The 25,524-nt window shown below is 42.2% G+C and overlaps 2 protein-coding genes across 3 annotated transcripts in view; one reads left to right on the top strand and one right to left on the bottom strand.

The window, feature by feature from the left end:
• Window positions 1-18,206, top strand: part of LOC117761529 (histone deacetylase 7-like) — a 40,358-nt gene extending 22,152 nt beyond the window's left edge. Inside the window, exons 9-25 of one of the 2 annotated variants that reach the window (XM_034585499.1) lie at window positions 45-198; window positions 797-1,056; window positions 1,316-1,558; window positions 2,221-2,410; window positions 2,560-2,693; window positions 2,887-3,007; window positions 3,101-3,150; window positions 4,349-4,456; window positions 4,672-4,727; window positions 5,948-6,035; window positions 6,508-6,627; window positions 9,103-9,200; window positions 12,523-12,641; window positions 13,668-13,801; window positions 13,897-13,981; window positions 15,507-15,654; window positions 15,770-18,206. In XM_034585499.1, the coding sequence (XP_034441390.1) occupies window positions 45-198; window positions 797-1,056; window positions 1,316-1,558; window positions 2,221-2,410; window positions 2,560-2,693; window positions 2,887-3,007; window positions 3,101-3,150; window positions 4,349-4,456; window positions 4,672-4,727; window positions 5,948-6,035; window positions 6,508-6,627; window positions 9,103-9,200; window positions 12,523-12,641; window positions 13,668-13,801; window positions 13,897-13,981; window positions 15,507-15,654; window positions 15,770-15,788 (2,127 nt within the window). In that variant the 3' untranslated portion in view covers window positions 15,789-18,206. The remainder of the gene's footprint in view (window positions 1-44; window positions 199-796; window positions 1,057-1,315; window positions 1,559-2,220; window positions 2,411-2,559; window positions 2,694-2,886; window positions 3,008-3,100; window positions 3,151-4,348; window positions 4,457-4,671; window positions 4,728-5,947; window positions 6,036-6,507; window positions 6,628-9,102; window positions 9,201-12,522; window positions 12,642-13,667; window positions 13,802-13,896; window positions 13,982-15,506; window positions 15,655-15,769) is intronic. The other variant, XM_034585498.1, reaches the window with a different exon arrangement.
• Window positions 16,735-25,229, bottom strand: twist3. The gene is made up of 2 exons (XM_034585500.1): window positions 24,057-25,229; window positions 16,735-19,334 (listed from the first exon to the last, which is right to left on the bottom strand). Exon 1 carries the CDS (start codon window positions 24,987-24,989, stop codon window positions 24,417-24,419), a length of 573 nt encoding a protein of 190 aa, XP_034441391.1. The 5' UTR covers window positions 24,990-25,229; the 3' UTR covers window positions 16,735-19,334; window positions 24,057-24,416.
• Between the last annotated feature and the right edge of the window lie 295 nt (window positions 25,230-25,524).

Below are 25,524 nucleotides of genomic sequence, written 5' to 3'. Positions count from 1 at the left end.
ATCTTTCCGCTTCTTTTTACTCTTGTCTTGTTCTCTCTCCCCAGGCTAAACTACAAGTAGCCAAGCCCTTGGCATTGTCTGCTCTGCATCAAGTCTACTTGCCTCTGGAAGGAAACGGTGCCGCCTTGGCCCAACACCTGCAGCCTGTTCTCATACTGGAACCACACACTAGACTGGTGCACTCCCAGTTTCTCTCTTGTGAGTTTTGCAACTGTAAATGTGTTGAACAACAAAAACTTAAACACTTCATTATGCACTGATAAAAAACACATGCCAGTGAAAACATGTATAGGTGCATTTTTGAATAATCTTAACATGATGCAGCTTAACCATAAATTATCATATTAAACTATGAACATGTTGGTTAGAAGTTTGTAAATGTGTGTAATGAAAAAGAAGACTGTAGGAACATTATAGTCCTCTGTCTTGTACTGCATTTCTTTTGCTTCATTATTATAAACTGCACAAGGGTGCCCTCTACTCAGCATTTGACAGTAATGCAGTTTAAATGATAATACAGAAATATGCTGTAAATACAACCAATATTATCATCTCTTAGTTCTCCAGTAAAACTAAAATATTTAGTTAATTAGTTAAGTATTTTCCCTCTCACTTCTCCTTAAACTTAGAATTATCTTTTCTTTTTCATTTTACTTTCCTCCTTCATCCTCCTGCCCCTATTTTTGTCATGTTTATTTTGTCCATTTATATTGTGCTTCTTTCCTCTGTCTCCTCTCCTGCCTGCCGAATCTTTATTCCAAGTCATAAACCTGTTCCTCTCTCCTTCTCTCTGCAGTTCATGGTTTGAGTGCCATTCCTCTGCAGCAGCACCCTCACCCACCTTCCCCCTCCAGAAGAGAAGGAAGAGAAGGCGAAGTCAACTTGCTGTCGCACAGGCCCGTGGAGCGAACCCGCTCAGAGCCGCCACCCTACAGCCACTCACCCTTTACTCTGCATGCCAGTCAGCTCTCACATGCTCAGCACCAGCTGCTTCAGCAATACCACAAGAGTGGGCTGGAGAGGTTCAAGCAGAACACACACCTGAACCAGAGCAAGGTGAGAGGAGGATACAAGGCCTGGACACAAATAAAAGACTGGTTATTTCTAATACAGAGGTCATATGAAAAATTATAATGTGGAGTCTTTTACCTGGATTGTACGTTGATATTATTTAAAACCTTATTTTTGATTTCTATTTACTTAATATTTGACTCAATATGGAAATAATCTGATTTCTTATTTTTAGCTAGACACAAAAGAGAATATTAATAACTTTAAGATTTTCAAAGACTGTAAAACTTTTACTTTATGCTAGCCAACGGGCCAGTCTATGGAGAAGCCTCGTCTGACTCAGATCCCATCAGAGGACATGGACCTGGAGGAGACTGGATCAGGAACAGGTTCGGGACCAGGCTCTGTGTGCTCAGAACAGGAATCAATGTGTGATGACGGCTACCGCAGGAGACAGAGCACCACAAGCACAGACTCTGTTTGTGGCACAGAGTCCACAACCTCGTCACGGGAGAGCCTGATCGAACCCACACATCCCCTCACTCAGGTACTAATTTAAACTCAGTGTTGCATCTCAGCAGAGCGAGAATAATGTATTATTTTTCTTCTTGCTTTCTTAGGAAGTGGAAGAAGACATATGTCATGACTTGTTATGAATGAATTAGTATGACATTTCTTATGAATTCAGCTTTGACCTCAGTAACATCACTGGTTATGTTTTGTACACCTTAGTGGTTCTGAAGAATAATAATACATGGATTATCAGAACCTGCACATTATTACTAATAATTAATCTGTTAGGGTAGATGATCACCTGTAGATGATCACCTGTTTTTAATATTTTGTAGTTTAGTTTAATTTGAATGAATCATTGATCATGTAACTAATTACAGAGAAAAAAGACTTTAAAATTCATAGTACATGAATTCCTTGTTTTTGACATCAGAGGGCGCTGTTGCTTCATCTATATAATGTGAATGTGAGTTACTGTGTTGTGGCAATTTTTGGCAGCATGTTTGGCAAAAGCTGAATTTTCTTTATGAGTTGCTTGTTCTAGATGAGCAGTATTAAACTGACTAAGTAATGAGTAGTTGCAGTTTAATGAAGAGACAAACTGGATTTAGGAGTGTGTGTGTGGAATTTATTCATGTTAGTCTTTGCCATGTGCTGCTTCAGTTAATTGTGTTTCCTGTTCTCTGGGAACCACAGCGGCAGGTGATCCTCAGACCAGGTTCCCATCTGGACTCCCTGAGTTTGCCTTCCCAAATATGGTCTCACCAGCCTCTGTTTCGGACCCGGTCCTCTCCGGCCTCCACCTCCCTGCCTCCTCCAGCCAACACCATACCTTCTCTGTCACTATCCAGCCCTGCTGCAGACGTCCAGCTACGTTTCACCACAGGTGAGGAAACTGTGGGGAAAAAAATCAATAAATGCCATTATCTGCTGTTGCATTATATTTACATGTCACATGCAATTAGTTAATGAAATACTGAGGAAGGAAAAGAAGGTCAAGAGTTTGTGTATGTGTGTGTTTGTGTGTGTATCTAGGTCTAGTTTATGACTCTCAGATGCAGAAGCACCAGTGTACCTGTGGGGACAACAGCCGCCACCCTGAGCATGCTGGAAGGGTCCAGAGCATCTGGTCCAGACTGCATGAAAGAGGCCTCAGGAACCAGTGTGAGGTAAAGCGCGCACAGTCTGTCTGTGTGGTCTTTCTTACCCTCACTTTAACCTTAACCATTATAACTAAATCCACCAATTCTATCCTAAACCTTAAAAGCAAGCCTTAACACTCAAACAGCCCTTTGAAATTTTACGGACCGGCCAGGATGTCCTCGCAACAATGGTTTCAAACAAAATAATTTGTGTGTGTAGTCTATCCGCAGTAGGAAGGCCACTCTTGAAGAGCTGCAGTCAGTCCATTCAGAGAAACATGTACTTCTGTTCGGCACCAACCCTCTCAACCGCCTCAAGCTGGACAGCCGCAAACTGGCTGGTAAAATCTAAAAATCAACAATAATCATGAAAAAATCAATAAATGAATTAATAATTAATGATTAATATTCATGACATACATTGTCTCTTGCAGGAATTTTATCTCAACGGATATTTGTGATGTTACCGTGTGGAGGAGTTGGAGTGAGTGACACACACACACACACACACACACACACACACACACACACACACACACACGTACGTTAAAAACACAGGTCATGTGGGAATCTTTCTACTTATCCAATTGCATTACTGAACAGCAAACATTACATGGCTAATTGTGCATCATTACGCAATTAAGCTAATAATACTACAAATTGCCAATGCTATTGTTTTTGGCTACGATAACTTAGCGACCCAGTTCGAAATTAAAAGCTGCACAAAGTGAGTTGTGGGAGAAAGAGGGGAAAAGAAAGGGTAAAAGAGGGTTCACAGAGAGATGCAGTTTTTTTGGAGTGTGTGCCATTGAAACTGGATTTTATTTGGAGGGAATGGGTTTGGCAAACAGAGAACGCTGTTACAGAAGAAGAAAAAGACATGAAGGTAGCGGAATAAATTAAATTTAACAGTGGATAACACGGGAGGGAACAATTAAGAGGATAAAAACAACGAAAGATATTTACTCCACTTATAAGACAAAACACAGAAAAAAAAGCCCATGAGAAAGTTGAGAGGAGACGAGAGGAGAGGAGGTAGGAGAAGAAGAAGGGGGCTGGGTGTCAGTTGATAAGACGACTGATCTTCTGGGATTTCCGGCTCTTGCCTGGTCTGGTGAAGAGGGGTGATTGGAACAAGATGGCAAAGTCTGTGATAAAAGAAATTCCTCTGATTTCATTGTTCCACCACGACACAGCACAAGAAATACACGTTTCGAAGCATAAAGCAACACAGGAACTCAAGACAATGTTTTCACTGAGAATAGGTGCAAAAAATAAGTCTCTCTGCAGTTAATCATCCAAAGTAGTTAAAGTCCGCTGTCACACATTACATTTTCTAATACACTGTATACATCACACTACAAGAATAATTCTCCATGCAATTTATTAATGCAAACTAAAGGTAGTTCAGCAAATTCAGTTAAATCAATGTCAATTATCAGAAGTGCCAATAGTAAACTGCTTATTGGCCAGCAGCTCCACTAAATGAAATGGGGAAAACTTGCTGACTGAGGCTTAGCTCAGTTCATCAGAGTTCAACCAGTAAAGAAAGTTCCGTTTTGATGAGTGTGACTGTTCGAATGCAGATACTTTTTAACTGCATCTTAGGTAAACGTCTGTAAAGTAAAGTGGCTGTCGTTTCCAGCTGACCTTGTGTGTGTCTTCTTGGTTTTTACTGACAGGTAGATGTTGATACAATCTGGAACGAGCTTCACACATCAGCAGCTTCTCGCATTGCTGCAGGATGTGTCACAGACCTGGCACTCAAAGTAGCACAAGGAGAGCTGAAGGTGTGTTTTTGTCACCAAGCACTTCATCATCTCTGACATGTGTTTTCTCAGTGTTATGTGACAGGTTGTGGGTTAAACAACATCAACTCGCATACAGTAACGCCGGTGGATATTAAATCCATTGACTATAACGTTGAATGTAACTACAACACCTTAAATATGTGTTTGGTTTGGGAAAGCAAGTTGATGTTGAACGTTTTGCTCTTCTCCCACAGAATGGCTTTGCAGTGGTGAGGCCTCCTGGACACCATGCAACAAAGTCCTCTCCTCAGTAAGTACAACAACATGCACGCACGAATGCACACACACACACACACACACACACACACACACACACACACACACACACATACCAGGAGCCAGGAGGTCTCGGCAAAGTGTTTCAAAGGATTTATTACAGATCAGCTACACTTCTAAGCAAGAGAGAGAGTGGGAGCCGATGTCTCTCTGTCTTATTTTGTGCGTGTGTCGTGTGTGTGTGTACATGTGTGTACATGTGTGTGATTTGCGCTACCTGGGGCAAACTTCCTCCTCCGCTCTGTTTCTTTCAGGACACAAAAGCACCTCAAAAGAAGTGTGTGTGTGTGTGTGTGTGTGTGTGTGTGTGTGTGTGTGTGTGTGTGTGTGTGTGTGTGTGTGTGTGTGTGTGTGTGTGTGTGTGTGTGTGTGTGTGTGTGTGTGTGTGTGTGTGGGTGTGTGGGTGGGTGGGTGGGTGGGTGGGTGGATTTGTGTCTTTGATAGGAGCCATTAGCCAAGTAACCACACTCAGCTGGGACTGTGTGTGCTCAGCAGTGCTTGACACTGGTTATTTATGGGATGATAATGACTTTTTCTTGATGAGCAGAGTTTGAGAAGCATATATGATATACTGTCCACAGACACATTAAGCACTCCGAGTTTATGACCCATGCTGACACTGCCACTTCCAACATTCCTCTATTGTTTTTCATACATCAACACTTTTCTTGCATACCTTTGCAGTAGACAATGCGTGTTGGGGGAACTGTCGTGCCAAGTCATGAGTTCATCTCTCTGAAATCATCTCACACGTCCTGCCAGCAATTCACACGATGTTATCGTTTGGAACGTGGAGTGAACTTTAAGATTTGCTTGGTTTTCTGTTTGTCGCAAAAATTGTGGTTTTTGCTTTTCTCAGGAGTGCAGGATTATGGACTCAGCATAATGTCGTAATATGAAAAAACGTTTTTTGTTTGTCAGCAGTGAAAGAAATATAAAACAAGTTGAAACGAAACATCCACATTTCTCAAATCTTTGAAGTAAATGTTTACGTGGCAGGAGTTTCCCTCTTTGACTTGGAGTCAGCACTGTGACTGTCATGAGCTGGATTTAGTAGCCCCAAATGATGCCAGATAACTGGAGACATGTCTTAGAGGTTCCTAAGGTCCATATGGTGAAACTATGATATTAATTAAGTAAAGATGTCCTGATAATCACATGTGGCTGCCTTTCTTCCTGTCTGTTTGTCTACAGGGGCTTCTGTTTCTTCAACTCTGTGGCCATTGCTGCCAGACAGCTCCAACACAAACTCAACGTCAGCAAGATCCTCATCGTTGACTGGGTGAGGACACTGCCGCATGACAGCCATCACTGGTCCCCACATGGGCAGGAATAAATACATGCGCAAGCACACAAATGTACCGTAGACAGGAACATGGTCCACGAAGCACAGCGTCCCTATACAGTAGCACTGCTGTTTATTTTTTTGTTCATTTAGATGCTGTAATATCTGGTCTCCATGTGTGAACTGAACTGACACACATGCATAGAGTAGAAACAGAGCCACACACACACACACACAAATTCATATGAACGTAAGCCCACACACATGTGCAGATATTGATCCGCAGCCAGGTGGACGTCTCAGTTTACCACATGTGTGCATGTAAGCCTGCATCATGTCTTTACACACACACATTAATGCATCAAACACTTATTACTACCTGCTTCATCAAAAAGCTTTCAGATTAAAACACATTTGCTCTTGAGAGGGAAAAGCTGTTTAACTAATCTCTCATCCAATCATTGTCCAGGATGTTCACCATGGCAACGGCACCCAGGAGGCTTTCTATACCGACCCCAGTGTGCTGTACATCTCTCTACATCGCTACGACGATGGCAACTTCTTTCCTGGTAGTGGACATCCCAGTGAGGTAGTTACGAAACAGTCCTTCTCAGTGGTGCTGTGTTTTCCTGCTTTTGTTTGTGTTGTCATGGCGATTTTTGGATGTTTGTGTGTCTCTGCATGTACCTAAATTCTTGTGAACACAATAACTAAAGAACAACACATGAGGAACCTTTATGCTTATAAAACAAGTAGATTCAGGCGGATTTAGAGAGTTATTGAATTTACCGGCTAATGTGAAGATGGATACGTTGGCATTGATGGAAATATTTGGTAAATACATAATTCCCCTGGGACATGAGGCAGCTCAGGAGCCTTGTGTTTAGCATTTACTTGTCAAAACAAAAAAAATAATATTAACCATAAATCGAGGAATCATCTACATGATTTAAAGCCTCAATTATAACCTCAATGTGTTCATGATGAGGGATTTTCCTCTGATGCACAGGGGGGAAATTTGACAGGTTGCTGTGGCTGTTGGTGTTGAACTGTACAGGGATGAGGATTAAAATATTTTACCTCTCATCTGGCCTCAGATCAGTCACAGTTGTCATAACGAGAACAAACAAACAAACATTGCTTACACCACTGGTGATCCTGTAATATTCATCTGAAGTCAAAGTTCTTCAGTGTTTATTATAAAAATGTTGTTTAGTGTGATTCTGGCTCAAAGTAAATCATTTTAAGAATAATTTAGAATTATGTACTAGATTTACTTTGTTTATTTTTGTCACTGTTACATTGTCTTCAACAGGAAAACTTTTGGACCAATTCAACCTTAAACTTCCAAATGCTATAAGTGTGTTTTGCCAATGAGCACACAATCCCACTGTGTTTTTGTGTATCCACCGTAGGTTTAATTTAATATGGCCTCGGATGATAGAACTTCACAACAGGATGTGTACAGTTGAATTGCATGCCCTTGTTTGCATACAGGAAATTGAGATGCCTATGAATCCTGCCTGCGGTCCTTCCAGAAACCAAAGTGTGATGACTATCTCCAGTCAGATGAATTGACCCCCAACCAATGGTGGCGTTAACCACCCATTCAATCCCCCATATCCTCCCCCAGTTCCCATCCTTCCCCTACACAATAATGAGGATAAAATAGTCAATGTTTTCCCATAAAATCCCCTGATGAGGGACGGTAAATAAAACGCTCTGCTGGCTTGATGTGGCTTCGCCTTAAGTGGCTCCTCAACCTCTGTTGAGCTGTGTGGTAAACCTCTGGAGTCTTGCTGTCCCCGTGTAGGTATATAGCACACCATGGGGTAGGGGTGTGATGTCATAGCTATAACAGAGAGTGCAGAGTACCACACAGAAACCAGCTGAGGACTAATCCAGTCCAGCAACTCTCGAAACATGAAAGAGAGGAGGAGGACAGAGAAGCGCAAGAGACTTGGAGCAATAGCAGGAATTGTGTGTGTGTGTGTGTATCCGTGTGCACGTGCTTGTGCTAGCGGGTACATTACTAGTTGGCAGAGGACCGGAGGCCTCATGTGTTTTTCGTTTGCCCTGTGAACATCCCGTCCACGGAGAGAAGAATAGAGACAGACGCTCTGCGATGCTCATCAGCATTCTTTCTCTTTCAAACATCCTCTCACACCCATACACACTCTTACACACACGCACACACACAAAGGAAATTACCACGCCTTGTTGCCAAGAGTGTGTCAATCAACCTCCTCATTCTCCCCTCAAACTGACACATTGACTGATGGCGAAGGGCTTAGAGAACAGCTAAATGGCTGCTAGCAGGACTACAAAGAGAGAGGCAGGAATCCTCAGACCTTCTTTCCAAGAACCAGGCCTCAGTTAACTCTGCCCCAAGTGTGTGAGGTCAAACTGAAAGGAGCTCCCTGGACTCCGCGTGGCATTTTGAGAGCAGACATGTCCAGTGAAAAATCGGCTAAAATCGTATATAGGACATTTAAAAATGAACATGTGAATCCGTCGTGTAGAGAAGTACAACAATATAGCTTTACAGGGGTATGACGTACACCAAACCATCTACTGCATACACAACATGCAGTATAATTGTGTTTTGATAAAAATGCATGCATTTTTAACAGAACATACAACATACAGTTTATATTCAGGCAGCGGTTGCCAAGTGTGAATATTTTCCAGTGCAGTTGTAGCTCGAAGCTTGGGACCCATAAACGGGTGTAGCTCTGTTGTGGCTCCGGGTGATTTATATAACTATTTGACAAATTGTATCAAAATCAAAATGGAGCGACAGGGGTGTTGAATTAATAGCCATCCGTCTCTCATTTAGGAATCATAATCACTCCCTGGTGTTGCCTTAAATAGAAGTCACGTTCTTTCAATTGCAGCAATTGACATTTTTTTGCAACAGCGATGCTGAGTTTGTGAACATTTGATACAAATCTGTCATCGTCGTATAGTTTCTCAACTTTCACGGGGACTCATTAACTTTCTTTGACATTCAAAGAAATCATTTTGTTTTTCTCTCTTCTTTCCTCCTCTCTCCCTCATCCAGGTGGGTGCCGGTCAAGGTGAAGGCTTCAATGTGAATGTAGGATGGACGGGAGGACTGAACCCTCCCATGGGAGATGCCGAGTACCTGGCTGCATTCAGGTAAAGATTTAACTGAACCCGTCTCTATTTGCTTTCCCATGTTTCTTTCACACTGTCGTGTTTTATGAGTTAAAATCTAAAATTCAGCGTATTGCTACATATTCAATATATTTGCATACAGCACAATGTAGTTTTCAGGATGGTGAGAATGTTTTACTATCGTCTAGTCTGCAGCTTGAAATGATCCTTTCCAAGATGAACGTGTGGGTATTGCTGGTTCAGTAAGTTGCTGAATGTTTTGCTGCTTTGTGTTTCTCTACTTAAGTTTCAAAGAATTTACAAAAATAACAAAACACAACTGTTACACAATAAACCTGTCCAAATTTCATCCAAATGCAAAAATTACTCCTTTCTCACCCGCCCTCTCCTCTCCTCTCTCCCAAGAGTGACTCTTCTCAATCAATCAAATCATCTTTATTTATATAGCACCATGCAAACAATTTAAATGCAATTCAAAGGGTTTTACAAGTGATTGGCAAAATGTGGGATGTTAAAAATGAATACAAAATTGGTTAAAAACTTTTTAAAAACTAATTTAGAGACACAGGGTTGTTGTTTACATCAGTCATCTGCAAAGTACAATTAAGATAATAAAAATGTAAAGATTTTAAGCTAACAAAGAAAATCCCCAGGTCAAGAAAAGGCCAAAAACATATTTTCATGAGGAATGGGAATTTTTTTTTTCACCGCTGTGAATAAAAAGTGTGAGAGCCAAGACAGTAAAATGTTATTTTTCTCCTCCTGGTTTAAGCCCACCCTCAAATTTTGGATGTGGCAACTTCCCATCTGCACTGGAATACAACGTTTAAGAATTGCGTACTTTTACACATGTGACACTGGATCTTGTTCAACATCTAAAGCAGGTTTAATACCTGATTTCCTCCGAAACAGGCAGCAATCAGTGTAAAGTCTTCACAAGCATTAAATTGAAAAAAAATATTGATGGTTTTTCAATGATACAAGCAATTATCCTTACACAAAACCAAACACAACAACATATAACACACAACAGTTTGTTTGTGAGTCACACCTTTGCTCTCACCTCACTTTTCATTTCAATCAATCTATTTCTCCTGAATGAATTTGGTTTTGTTCTGCTCTGCGCTGTAATGAACTGTGTTTCTGTCCACAACACTGGCTCGCCACCAGATGATTAAACAGTGTGCGAGCGCTTCATGGTGCTGCATGCAGCACACGCAGTGGGTGGGCCCCTCGTCAAAGGAAAGATGCTAATGAGCTAGCCCATACTGGTAAAATCCATAGAGCCAATAGACAGGCTTGGAAAAACTAAGTCCAGTGTTTACTGGCGCACTGGATTTTAATTAAAAGACAACTGGTCCTTTCCTGAGCAGCCGTCTGGTTTTGGTATTTTTCATCCAGTTTGGGAAACGGCAAGTGTTTTCATGTGTAAAGCTTCCTCAGTTAACCACACTATAGTATAGAGTAACACACTATTGTGTGTTACTCCTACAGACGTTTCCCTGTATCAAAGCTCTGTGGTGGTGTGTGGTGGTGGTCCAGTGGTTTGAAGCACATACCATGTAGCTGTGATGTCCATGGCGCATATCCGGCCAGTGACCTTTGTCATATGTTATCATGTGAAGCAACTCTACATTTACTGTCACTGTCAACTATAGAATATAGGATAACATGTCATTTGATTTGTCAAACTGCAGCAAGAGAGGCAAGATTTTTGAAGCAGCAAAAATGTGAAAGGATTTCTATGAAAATATACTTTACACAAATGTTTGACTAAGTTCTCAGTAAACGCTGCCACCGCTCTGTTGATTATGGTGCAAATAAATGCATAACTCCCCAAGTAGACAAAATTTGATGCATCATGAATTCATGTTGATGCAATTAAGAATGTAGTGGGGTGCCAGCTCTGTAATTCAATCTGAATACATGATTTAGACAACAGGGTTCCAGACTGTGTGTTTCTCCACAGGATGGAACAGAGTGCGGCTGTTGATGATGTGTGCCTCTGCATTTGGGTGTGTTAGTGACGGGGGAAATATTGTGGTCGAGAGCGGCGGTTGGACTCGAGTACAATCAAGAGAAAGCTCAGCTGCATCGAGATTAGGTATCATGACGTTGTGTGTTTGTGTGGGTGTGTGTGTGTTGTGTGGGTGTGTTGAGGATTACTGAGCTGGTCAGAATTGGAAGTCGGTGTAATCACCGGTAGCCCAGCACACCCGTTACATCCAGTTTCAAAGGAAAAGCGTGCGCCTGTATCTATTTTGGCCTGTCTATTGTATGTACGGGCACATGCCGATATTTTCATATGCATTTCTAGGTGGCTACTGACAAATGACAGACTATGGAGGAGAGGGAGAATACAGCAGAGGAGAGGAGAAGAAGTGGGGGGTGCATTGTTAGGGAATCCAAAGGCGGCGTAATTAGGCCCAATGGATCCCAGATGGCTGGCTGTCAGTGACGTGAGAAGAGGGACGAGCTCCTAATAGGAACCAGACACACACAAGCGTCTTTGAACTGCCGCTGAGAGAGCGAGAGAATCAAACGCGGCATGGGCCATGCGCTCTTGCTAAATAACTGGCAGCGGGAGAGGAGAGGAAGTGAGGAGGAGAGCAGAGAAGCGAGGAAAGTGGTCTGCTCTAAGTAGAGTATACAGTATGTGGGCGTCACAGCCCCGATATGTCTAGGGTCTCATTTTTATCTCCTTGTGTCCTTTGCAAAAACCGAAACCTACCTAAAGCTGTGTGAGAGTCAGTTTATTTTTTTTATCTTTTTATGTCCAGGAAAGATCTGTAGTTTGCACTCGTGCTTTTCAGTTTTTTTCAGGGCCGCTCTGCTTCACATTTAAACAGTTGCACACGTTCACACCTGGGAGCTACCCCACCTTCTCTTCTTGGCTACTTACCAGGAACGGATCAAGAACAGAGATCAAGCACTTGGAACATGGCCTTTGATAATTTATCTTTCATCATTTTCAAATGGAGGGAGTTTACAATGAAGTAAATGTTTGCAGTTTACAATCCAGAAAAAAGTCCTACGGTGTGCATGTGTTCCAGTTGCAAATCAATCACCTTCTCGATGCAATGATTCCCGCTCGATGTTTTTTTTTTTACTTTACCGGCAACTTAAAATTTTGGTAATTACAATAATTATACATTAATCATTTTCAGTCTATTGAGACGTTAAAGCAATTGCACAAAGACTTCCTTGCTCATATTATTATGGTGCGTTCAGAAATCATAAACACCTGTTGTGCACATATGTTACAGTCCACAGGGTTTGAGTGAATGTAACATAACAGTATTTGGTTCAGTGTTTTGTTTCCTCTCCTCCTCCTCCTCCTCAGAGCTGTGGTGATGCCCATCGCCCACGAGTTTTCCCCTGATGTGGTGCTGGTGTCGTCTGGGTTCGACGCTGTAGAGGGACACTCGCCGTCACTGGGAGGATACAAGGTCACAGCCAAGTGTAAGCCTCAGTCAGACACTCATTTACATACAGTAAACATTCAACGTAAGAAAGCCTCACACACGAAGGTATATGAATGTGAGTGTTGTTAGATTTTTCCTCTACATCATCTCCATTTGTTTTTTATTAAGTTAGAAGAATTACATAAAAACGACTCAACTGATTTCCATGAATTTTTTCGAGGGGTGGAGAATGACCCAAGAAAGAACCCATTACATTTTTTGGTGTGGATAGAGCATTTTTTTAACATTTTGGGGAATTGGGGAAGATCTTTCTGAAAAAAGGACATCAGGAGGTTGCTAATATCTTTGAACAGTTGAAATTAGGTGCGATCTGGATTTTGTGAAAATAAGTATTTATAGGAGGGTGATGTTACCCATCAGCCTTAGCGGAGGTATTCTTGTTTGTGCATTGTGTACTCTTAAAAATGAGTTACCTTACTCTGGTGTCGGTAAAAGTGCATCCTGTTGGTCTAATTGACATAAAAATTATAAATATGGACTTTTATGTTTTTCCTTTCCGACATTTGAATACAGAATAGTAACAAGATAGCTTGAGTTGGCAGATGGCTAGAACTAACTTATGGGACATATTGTGTAATCATAAAGCTTGGGTGTTCCTCACAGGCTAGTTTCATGTGGACAAAGTCTTTCACAGCTCAATGAAATATTGTCTGACATCAGCATCAGGTGAGGAGGGCTGCGATCAAAACAAACCTCAGCTCTTGAGTATACAGTGGGAAAGAGAGTTTTTTGTGGACTGCTGGGGACTTCAAATGTAGATTGCATCTGTGTCTCATAAATCTTGAATTTTGTTGCATCATAAATGAAAAGCTCGCTCAGAAGTGAACTGAAATGAACAGCATTTGCAAGGCAGGAATCATCACTCTGAACTAATGTGACAACAAAATGTAAAAATCACAACGTTGGCTGAAGTGGAAAATGAATCCCTTTATTCTCGTATCTGTGGATAAATTGCTGACCAGCCAGTGTGTGTCTCAACCTGTGTATGTGTATGTGTTTTCAGGTTTTGGCTTCCTCACCCGTCAGCTCATGTCGTTGGCTGGGGGTCGGGTGGTACTGGCTCTGGAGGGGGGTCATGACCTCAAAGCCATCTGTGACGCCTCTGAAGCCTGCGTCAGCGCCTTGTTGGGCATGGAGGTGTGTGTGTGTGTTTGGGTTGTACATATATTTGTGTGTGTGTGCCTCTACGCATACACAAAATGGGTTGAATCCTCTGACAACTTGTGTCCTAGGTGGAGCCACTGTCCCAGTCAGTGTTGGACCAGAAGCCTTGTGAAAACGCCATCCAATCACTGCAGAGAGTCATCCAGGTTCAGGGTAAGAACCGACTCCTCAACACAACACAAACCTGAAGCATCAATTACATGGTTTGCACTGTGAAAAGTGTATACTAAAACAAACTGATATATACATATTTGGGTGTTTTGTGTTGTATTGAGTCTTAGGTTGGAAACAGAAGTGTTTCTTCATCTAACGTGTAACAACACAATTTCTACTTTGCTCTCATCCCCCCCTTTTTGTCTCAGTTGTCTTTAATTTCTCAGGAAAACTGGAAAAAGTCATATACACGTGTCAGTAAATTTGAGATGTAAATACATTTCAATCAGCTGGTTTGAAGTTGAATACGTGAATAAACAGATATTCAATACAAATCAACAGTAAAAAAATATATTTGCAGGAAATGATTTGTATCAGCCAATTTGTTATTTGGCTTTAGTTTTTGGCAGAAGATTTTATTTGAAGATGGGATCAAAGAAATGCACCTCCAGCTAATAATCATACCACCATGTTCAACAGCTTGTTCAAGTCATCAATTTTTATTGATATGGCTCAAAATCACATTGTGCTTCCGTACAACCTGTACAACAGAGAAACATCCTCTATTCTTAGACAAGACGAGGACAAACTTGGACATAAGGAAGAGCAGAGAGTTTTTATTTTCAATCTGAAATGAAAAGTCTTTTGCTTCTCCTTATATTGTATTTTAGATCTTATTTTAAAAGTTTGATTAAAACAAAAAGTAGTTTAATCAGATGAAATGTTCATAATATATGTGTCTCTCTTCACCTCTACTGATCCACCTTCAAAACGTAAGCCTCTTTATTTCTCCACTCAGCGATCTCTCCTCTGTGTCTCCTCATCAGTCCTGCTCTCCGGCCACATCTCTCCTCCTTTACATCCCTGTCTCCCATCCCTCCCTCCAGCCGTCCCACTCACAGACCACCACACACACACACACACTCACACAGACACACACGGCCCGCCCTGGCTCCAATTATCTTCAAACACTTCTCTGGCACACGACCTTCGCAACATCCCCTCCTGATTGCACACAAATGTTATCCCAACCAAATTAGATTAATTAAAAATATTTGCAAAGCCACAAGAATGTTAAGCCCATAATTTTATCCTCGGGTGAAATATATTTGAGTTGCATGCACAGCCAGAACACACACATGCTCATAGATGAACACATTTGAAAACACTGATTGATTTTTTTTACTTCCACTGTGTGTCACGGGGCTCTGTCCGGGAGAGCCACAGAGAAGAGAGTGAACTTGAGTTTATATATCTGAAATGATCAACATGGATATTTGGACCAGGGGCTGTTTATATCACAGTCAATACTTAAATTCACATCAAACAGCCACAACTGGGGGATCAAACACCAAGTAGGGCTTTTTATTAATGCAGCGCAGACACTTTCCCTAAAGGAACCATTCAAAATGAAAACATCATTGAAATACCAGCGACTGAGGCCATTAATCTTCCTCTCTCCCATTTCCTGCCTCCTCTCCCTCTCTCCCTCTCTCCCTCTCTCCCATCCCTCTGCTTCCTGCAGGTGAGTACTGGCACAGTCTGAAGGACTCGGCCACCACAGTGGGTCTGTCCTACCTGCAGGCCCAGAGACGACGGCTGAGGCGAGACTCGGACAGCGAGGCTGTCAGCGCCATCGCCTCGCTGTCGATGGGAGCCCTCATGTCTGACAGGTAAAGATGTTTACTAAAAAATAAACATATTTATTATCTTGTGCTTTAGGAAATGTACAATACTGTCAGTAATTTGCTGTAAAGTTTAATTCAATATTTTCTCTTGTTTTTTAAGGAATCAGTCAGAAAACTGACATAGAGGGGGGATTCTCTCTGAAGAAACAGTCTCTTGACAGCTGCCTTCAACTGAGTCTGAATGGAGACACACACACACACACACACACACACACACACACACACACACACACACACACACACACACAGTTATGCATTTGGACCATCAGTGGAACCAGATGTCCTCCTCAGTTCAACCACTATATTCTTCGCCTCACAAAAACTCCTCCACCTGCACGACTTCTGGCTCCAGTCTGACAACTCTGGATCAAACACACACACACACCGAGCAACAACTGACCTGGACACCTGGACAACGTTCATATTCTCATGACGCCTCCGCAGGCTCTTCCTGAAGCAGACGTCACACACTGAACTTAGAGAAAACTGAAAACGAAGACACCCAGAGGCAGATTAATGAAGGAAGTTCCGTCTTTTGGAGCCAGCAACACGGAACACTCAGCTCTGTGACTTAAAACATTCACCTCATTAACGATTCCCTAAAGACCTGCGAGTGACCACTCAAAACTCTTGTAACCTTGAAGCCGCGGTCAAAGGTCACCTCGGCTTACCGAATCACCCTGAGCGGAAAGAGTGGTCCCTGCATGACGTGCCTGTGAAGGAGAGCAGACGCGTCCCTCTGCACTTACAATGCGTCCCACTATGATGATGTCACTTGTCTGCATCTGACAAAAGATCCAATGAAGGAAAAGATCCTCTCTGATCGTTTTGCACTGTACCGTTGTGTAATGTGAACTGGACAAGATGGAGGAGACGGACGATGACAATCAAGTGTCTCTCCGCGCTCATATTTTAAATATTCATTCATTTGACCTATGCCACACATCTTTGTGAATGTCAGCATGAGATTTTTTTTCAGTAATCCAGAGTGAAGCTACAGTCTGAGACACATGTGTTTCATATTGTTTTGTATGTCCACATATTTTCTTAAATCTTTTTTTTTTTTCTCTTTCTTTTCCTCTCGTAGTCCGTCAGGCGAGCATATGCAGCGAAACTCCAGGTGGCTGCAGTCTTTGTTATTATCACTCGCGGACACATAGAAAACGACACGTCAGAGGTGCATCTTAAATGTACGGACATACTGTAGTTTGTATCGGTGGCATTAGTCACAATGAAGAGCTAATGCCTGTCGTCACTGGAGTATCAGTAATTTATCGCTCTAAAAGAGACGCAGTCGAACGACAGCAGAGACAGAGATGTGACCACTCAGAAATGATTATACGTGTGACGATGCAGATCACATCAGATCGCACGTTTGGATGAGATACACATTCAAAGCCACATGGACTTCACAACAATCTCCCACACACAAAGTGCACTTATCTTACCCTCAGGATGGGAGGGTCAGAACAACTTCGGTCTTAACCTCTGAACTTTGATGACGTGTGTTACATTACGTGTGTTATGTTACGTTTGCTGCGTTACGTGTGTTACGTTACGTGTGTTACGTGGACCAGTGTTTCTACCTGTGGATGAGCATTCCTACTGTATTTTGTAGATTTCATTTACACTTTTATTTCTTTATTTTCTTTTATTGAGCTGACCTTTGTTTTTCAGCAGCGCCGCTCTGTTTATTGTCAGCGTCAGGGTTGTTTTTCTCCCCGAACCAAACAAGGACATTGCAGCAGTTAGGACAGAGCAGTAATACTGAGATAGCTGAATATCCACACTGTGCAATTGGACACAGGTTAAGCGCAACCAAAGTTTATGAGAACAATGTGCCGTCCCTGGACTGGCACAGCTTAAAGAACTTCAAAGTCTTTGAAGAGTTTGTGAATGTTTCTTTTTCTATCCAAACAGTTGAACAGCACCGAAAGCACAGGACGGACGTATAAACAAATGTTCCCAAAAGCAAAAACCGACACGCCTTCTATTTATACATTCAGATTCTGCCTTTGAAGTGCTCTTTGCATGTCTAACACAATTGTGACGGTGCTATAGGTTATTTTGCTAATACCGTATGTTTGCTCTTTCTCTTTTCTTTCCTCATGTTGCGCTGTGGACGCAGCTCAGAACCTCTCAGATCTTCGTTCATCTGATGTGAAAATGACGCTTTACAAAGCTTTACGAGAACATTCACGACAAGGACCTAACATATCTCATGTCTTCTCTTTTGTCTTAAATTACTTATTTTTGTATTTGATCTTAAAAATGAACCCCAGTCGCACTTGGAGACCAAATGATCAGCCCGTGTGCCTCGAGGAATCACGCTGACCAGTCTGTGAGGAGGTCGCTTCAGCAAACTGGATCTTAATTCAAAGTGCACGTCGAGTCCAGTTTGATCAGAACTGACTGTCTGATCAATTTTCTGTACAGTGTATATAATGACTTTATTTTGGTTTCTATGTCTGACTTTTGTCTTTTCTACTATTTTTGTTTCCAAAAAAGTCCTTAATAAAGGTAAATTATATAGATTTGAATTAGAAGATTCATTTATTTCTAATTTCGTGCTCCTTCAACCTTCGAATGTTGTAATCGCGTGTTCCAACAAACTCGCCACAGTGTCTTCTCAAATCTTACATGTGTGTTGTAATTATTTCATGATCAAAATTATTGTCCACAGGAGTCGGCACAATAGAGCCGATCAAAAAGAAAATGCACAAGATGCACGATCAAAAAGAAAATGCACAAGATGCACGATCAAAGAATAGACAGACGACCAATGGTTATAAATGAATCCTTTATACTGTGGCTGTAATCACCTCATCATCACTTTGGCACATTTTACAAGAAACGCTCTGATTTTCTTTGTTTTACATCCTTTATTGTAAATAGTCACAGCGAATTTGCGAAGAGATTTTAAAGCTGCAGCAAAAAGCCGACAAACATTTACTTTTGCCTTTCTGACAGAAACACGGAGGTTAACATAAGCAGATGTGGAGTGGCGGCCCAACTGGGATCAGTGGTTTTCATGTGGACATTTTTCATTAAAGTATAATGCACAAGCAGAGTTGAAGTGATACAGTGTGCGTACACCAAATTTCACAAACAGATACACTTAAAGTCATTCCAAACAAATACACAGAAAGCTATCCAGTTACTACAGCACGACAGAGGAGAAGATCTGCGTCCGATTCCTCCTGCTCTTCCTTTTCCCAGAAGGCTTTGGGGCTTTGAGAGCCAGAGCGTTTAGCTTATTAGCATTTTTGCTGTAAACATTCATTGGCTGTGACCGCCCTCTAACCATCACTGTGCCATCATCATTAGTCATCTGAATGTCTTGTCTGGCAGTGAGTTGTCCGTCGTGGACAATGGTTATCACGGTGTTACCCAAAGGCACTCGAACCAGCAGCCATTTTGTTTCATTGTCACCGCAGGCCAGCTGTTTGTTTCTTTGTTTGTTTTCATCAGTCACAATGTTCAGCGCTCGACTGTCACGTCTCCTCGCCAGTGTTTCAAAAACACCGCTGCCATGGAAACGTCAGCGTCATGAGTCGAGCATGTGTCCAGACAAAGTAGAAAAAAAAAAATTAAAGATAAAAAGAGAGGGGGGTGGCTGGTGAAGCGGGAACAAATGTTGAGAGAATTTTCCGTTTGTGGGTTTTCTGCAGGGACGAGAAACACATGATTAGACGGTGAGCTTTTAGATAACTGGACATGCATCAGTGTGTGTACAAACAAACACGTGTGTTCAGTGGAAAAAGTGGAAAAATCCCCAAAGCTCCTCGACTGCATCTTAGTCTCTTTCTTTTAACAAGCAAACGTTTCATCTGAGCCGCTCTCTCACTTCTCTCTAATTACAGTCTGTCTTTAAGGAAGAGAGAGAGAGAGAGAGAGAGAGAGAGAGGTCCAGCTACCAGGGGTTGTGTGTCGGGTGTTGTGGGTGTCACATGACTTTCATTATGCCACCAAAGCATGAGCGTGTTAATTCATGGGAACGGGCTTTAATGCTGCATTCTGCTGAATTTATTTGCTTTTTCTTTTTAATAGAAAAAATATTAACAAGACACCGCATTAGTGTACACACCCGATCGAAACACACAAACATTGTGCTCTGGCTAAATCTGACCAGGCCGCACAACTGCATGATATCATAGGGGATAGTCACTTAAAATAAAAAAAAATTGATTTCTTTGTTCATTTATTTGGGCTGACATGAAATCTTTAATTTATGTTGTGATCCATCTTCATTTTCTCTGACCTACTAATGTCTATGCTGATGCTTGCACCTCTGCAGAAATCTCACAAGTGTTACCTTTATATATATAGATTATTCAAATAGACGCTGTAGTTGCAGAGTTATACTCTATTCATGTCGGGCATGACATTCTCAAGCCGGGGCCGGAGAATTCATATTTTCATGAAATCAAGCTTAGATTAGATTAGATTAGATTAGATTGATATTCTTAATTGTCCCCAAAGGGAAATTCATTTTGCATAGGTCAGTACCAAGACAAAAAAATATATATATACACAGATTACACGCTGCAGTAATGATAGTTTTTATCGGTAGTGGCAGATTCCGCCCTCTACGCTTTGAATCCAGATCTTTTATTTTAAATTACAAATATCTCTAATAATAGCTTTAATGATAATAATCAATTTTAACATCTGTTAAACAGTTTGACAGATCCTGATGCATGAGTCAGTCATGTGGCCTTTTGTTGCCTACGTGTCAAACCAGAAGTTATCCCTCCATGGCTCTCTGTCCCTGCAGCTGTGTGAGGAAGGCCAACACATGCAAATGCACGCAGCAGGCAAATGCACACACACACACACACGCACACACACACCCTGTCCACCTGCGCTCAGCTCGCAGTGTGGCGCTCCAAAAATAAAGATGAGTATCAGAAGCCACAACTTCTGGATGAGGCTTTTTAGAAACGCAGATGAGCCGCAGAGGACTTTACATCTGGTCCCAAATCAGTCGAGAGCCAGAGCCAGAGATTTGATATGTTCAGAAGAGCTTCCAACAGCTGATCAGTCCAAACTGTAAAACACACACACACACACACACACACACACACACACACACACGGACGCAGCAGAGCCAGAGGTTCCGGTGGAGGAATGAGCAGTGACAGACATTTTGATTGTTCTGTAAACAGAAGGGAGAGGTTTGATTTTTTCCAACTCAAACAAAACAATCGTCTCATTGTGAACGTCTCCTGCTGAGCCAGACACCCACATGTCCGAAAATCATGCTCATCAAAACCCTCAAAAACTGCCCACAGTGCATTCATGCTGGTGTGTGCACGTCAGGAAAAGTACTTGGGCCTTTTCTACACTGAAGAACAAAATATTAGGGACAGTTCCTGATGCAAACTGATGGAACGAAGCCACGTAAAATCAATGATCCTCTTATTTCCTTTAGAAAAAGTGTGTTGGGCGCAAAAGCAACAGCAACACTTTGCAATTCAGTGCCATCCTGGCCATCGCCATCAATAACAGCCTCACAGTGAATTCAATCACTCTGACTTTAATCAATATAACAAAAACAACTAAACATTGGACACTAATTGCGAAGTGTTTAGTTCTTTTGTCCACCCACTAATATCCGGGTTTTAAGATCTGAGAAAGCTTTAAAAGAAGCATCAGCTCGACCTTTTTGATGACTTCCTCTATCATGCATATTGTGCATACTCATACGTATGAGTGACTGAATATGTAAAGTACACACAACCTCAGATACTGTATGCATGCTGCTTAAAAACTCAAACACACACACATGCACGCACACTCTTGTCTTTGAAGTTCTCCTGACTCCTTCTAAACTGCTCTCTCTCCTAAAACTGAACGAGCTCAGCACCAGGCCTTGATTTTCTTTCCCCCTGTAGAGCTGATGACAACAAGCACAGCAGACTGGTGGGTAATAACCACCGCGCTGCATTCAAGGACACTCGGCTCCACGTGCAGGGGCCTTGACTTGCGATCCCCCAGCGCCGGCTGGAGCCCTCAACGTCTGCTGCAGAGGCCGCTGGAGGTTTTATAATAATGCAGAGTGGAACACCTGCAGTGTGCACATGGCCTGCGGCTGTGTGTGTGTGTGTGTGTGTGTGTGTGTGTGTGTGTGTGTGTGTGTGTGTGTGTGTGTGTGTGTGTGTGTGTGTCTGTGTGTAATGTGCCTGTAATCATGTATATGTCTGTTCACAGATGTGTGTCAACGTGTGTGTTTGCAATGTGTTTACCTTGACCTGATTGTATTCACTCCAGCACAGCCTCATCTCTGCATCTCATCATATTTCACTGTTTCTTTCCATTTAAACACTTATCTTGTACTTGGTCCTTTTATTTGGAAGGACTTCCTGACTTCCTAAGTCTGCTAAAACTCAAACCAGGAGGAGAACCAGATAAAAATCACAGAAACAACAACTGTGAGCGTGTTCCTGTTTACTAACCTACAGATGTGTTCACGTACATGCACATATACACACAAGCTAATTAAAGCCCAGCACAAACATGTGCACAAATACACACCAGTGCACATGTATGTGCGCTGACAGGCCCATGTGCCTGACCCCAACCCTGCTACACACACCTTCCTAATACCTCACAACTGTTTCCAATCTAAAGGTTCCTGCTTGTCTGGGCCCCGGCGGGGCCTGATTGCACGATACAAGATCCTGAGGAGGAGAGGGCAAGGCTGCAGAGAGAGAGAGAGAGAGAGAGAGAGAGAGAGAGAGAGAGAGAGAGACTGATGTGCCTACACTTTTTTTTCCACTCTCCCTTTCTTTTCCTCCTTTCATGCTGTACCTGTGCAGGAATCTGGTGTCTGTTAAAATGGCTGAAAAAAACCAGAGCCTGTGTGAAGTCGATCCGACCGATTCTGGAGAAAAACATTTGTCATAAAAGCATCAGAGGTCTGTCAAACCAAGATAATGCACATCTGACAAAGTGCAGCAGCAGCAGAGTTGAGATTTACCAAGATAATGTTCATTTTAGTTAAGTTTAGTTTAAGAACCAGGGTGATCTAACAAGCTCTTTTTAAATCTCTGCTCTGTTTTATGGTTACAAGTCTTGTTGTTCATGTTATTTATTGTGGCCCAAGCTTCACTGTTTTCAGTCTGAGGAAATTTTAAGTGTTTGGGAAACAGGCATTTAATCGTGGTTAATTTACGAGGACGTTTGTAAATTCAATTCTTTTTATTTATCTGATTTTTGAATTAATTTATTCCATAATATCCAAATCCCCGACTTTTTACTAAAGTTTTTATAATTACATGTGTTCGCATTTAGTTTTTCAGTAATACTTTATTTATTTCAGTAAAAGCTGTATATAACATATAAGTGAAGTTAGTTTGGATCTGGTTTTTACTGGTTTTAATGTCTAAATGTTGTTATTCAATAAGAAAGAGATTCTCCCCAGATTGTCTTTTTTTTTTTTGCACGAGTCCAACGTAAAGCAGCAGAATAATTTGCAAAAACTGACACAGACCCAACATTTGATTTATTTAAATACTTAATGATGTTTGAGCAACATAACGTTTATGACGTTTAAGGACGAACAACTAAAATGAGCTAATAATTAACAGCATATTATGATTTACTAAATCTGTATGAAAGGAAAATAAATTGAGAAGTTCTAATCAGTGAGTAATTGAAAAGGATTCTGTTTCATTGAATTATTGGAGATTCTCTGAAGCTGTGTGAATAAGAACTGAACCCATTCACCTTCATACTGAATTAATTAAAACAGTTTTTCAAATCTGATCATTTTATCGTTTGATGAAATTTTACCAAATACACTGGATTACATTTGTTCACAATTGCATAAAAACCTTCATTTCAAAAACCAAACCAACCAATACCCCAGTTAGAGTATTGTGGAGTAATGTTTTGTAAATAGTATCTTTAAAAAGCTGAATGCAGAATTTCTAAGGGTTTTTTATAATTTGTTAATCAACATGTTTCATTTCATTTTACTTACTGTTATTGTTTTTCTGCTGAACTTTCACTGAACCAACTCTGCATTTCTCACAATAAATATTAAATCAAAATGTAGAACATGTACAGATGTAACAGTTTTTTTTATCTATTGTTGTTTTCTTTTTTTTTGCAAGATATTAATTTCATCTTATTTAGTTTGTTTAGCCTGTTTATCTGTATTTATTTGTTGAGCTTTAAGGCTCATGTAAAATAACTGGATAATTATTTGTATTACTATTCTGAATGTGAAAATAAACACCAGCTCAGATCAAACCTGTAAATTCATGTCCATGTGCAGAAGACATGGGAAACACGTGTGTGTTTGTATGTATTATTCTATCACGTTTCCGTACATTACTGTGTATTGTGTATGAGTAGGCCTCTCTATGTTGTTTTCATACCTGAGGGGCTGCAATGGAGCGTCTTGTTGCACTGGACCAAACTGTGGCACTGGGAGGGGAGAAGAGTGGAAGTGGAAACAATGCGGAGGAACAGGGTGAACTACGACAGGTTTTAGTTGCACATATCCAGCTGTGGATGTTGGAGAATGTGGTGGATGTTAATGAAGTGAAGCATCATGGAGCACAGAGACTGAGCAGGATGAGAAATGAATGCAAAGGTTGGAGATGAAAAGGTCAAGATCGGACCAGAGGGCTTGAATTCAGAGGTTCAGGGGTCAGGAAATGGGCGCAAACACAGACAGGGGCGGTGGGGTGGAGATGTGGACACGAGAGGATGTAGGAGAAAAGTTCGAGGGGGTCCTAGTGGCTGGTGGACATGGCCCAGGCCCCTTCCATCCTCCAGACAGAGAAGGCATAGCTGAGTCTCTCGTGGGCCAGGTAGTTGCAGCTGGCCAGCTTGGCGTCCATCTCGTCGCTCTGCAGCACCTGGTAGAGGAAGTCGATGTAGCGCGAGGCCAGCTTCAGGATCTGGATCTTGCTCAGCTTGTCGGAGGGTAACGTGGGGATGATCTTGCGTAGAGATGAGAAGGCATCGTTCAGCGACTGAGTGCGTTGACGCTCCCGCACGTTGGCTATGACGCGTTGAGAGTGGAGGTCCTCAAAGGGCTGGTCCGGCCTTGGGCCCAGCGGCGTGGGCGCCAGCGACACAACAGTTGTGGGGCTTTTCTTCACCCTCTTGGAGCCGGCCGGCAGCAGGCTGGTGGGGCTGCCGGTGCTGCTCTCCTCAGCCTGACCGAGACTGTCCTTCTTGGGATACGGCGAACGTTTGCGGTTCCCTGATGGGTGGTTCTTCTTCGACCCCCTCTCCAGTTCCTCTTCACTGGCCCCCAGCCCTCCTTCAGGGGAGTTAGTGCAGGAAACCTCTTCTCTCATTGTATCGTCCACGAAAGACTTTCCAAACTCCACTACAGAGACGGGACGTAGTACGGCTCTTTTTCACTGCCAACCCCTGGTGATAGCCCGACAAGCTTTTGCCACAAAACTCTTTCACTCCAAACAAAGTTACGGCTGCTGACGCTCCATCTGATTGGACGTCGCTCTGGCTGCTCCGTTTCCCGCTTAGCTTGTTAAATTTCTCACTTTCACATTCCCCCTCTCGACCTGGCAGACGGAACAACAACAAACCATCTGACAGGCAGGTCCACCTCTACCTCTTTTATACCCAAACGCTAACCTAGTGCCTGCAGGCACTTCTCATTGGCTCAGCGGACTTCCAGAGGGCGAGGTCCGTCCTGAGACAGGCAGGGAAGCAGGAAGAGAGCGTTTGCTGGGCGGGCGGTAGAGTAAGGGGGTAAGTGGCGCTCTCAGCCAATGAGGAGTGCTGTGTCTAATGTTGCAGAGATGTCTGAGGCTTTATGGGTTCCAGATTGGTGCTGGAGCGTCAGTCCGCATGCAGCCATGTGTCTGC

The sequence above is a fragment of the Hippoglossus hippoglossus genome, chromosome 5 (assembly GCF_009819705.1).
Source record: "Hippoglossus hippoglossus isolate fHipHip1 chromosome 5, fHipHip1.pri, whole genome shotgun sequence".
Classification (NCBI taxonomy): Eukaryota; Metazoa; Chordata; class Actinopteri; order Pleuronectiformes; family Pleuronectidae; genus Hippoglossus; species Hippoglossus hippoglossus.
This window is presented reverse-complemented; position numbering and strand designations above follow the sequence as displayed.

Coding starts and splice junctions, on each gene's coding strand:
- twist3 (XM_034585500.1), bottom strand. CDS start 24,989: ATGAGAGAAGAGGTTTCCTGCACTAACTCCCCTGAAGGAGGGCTGGGG.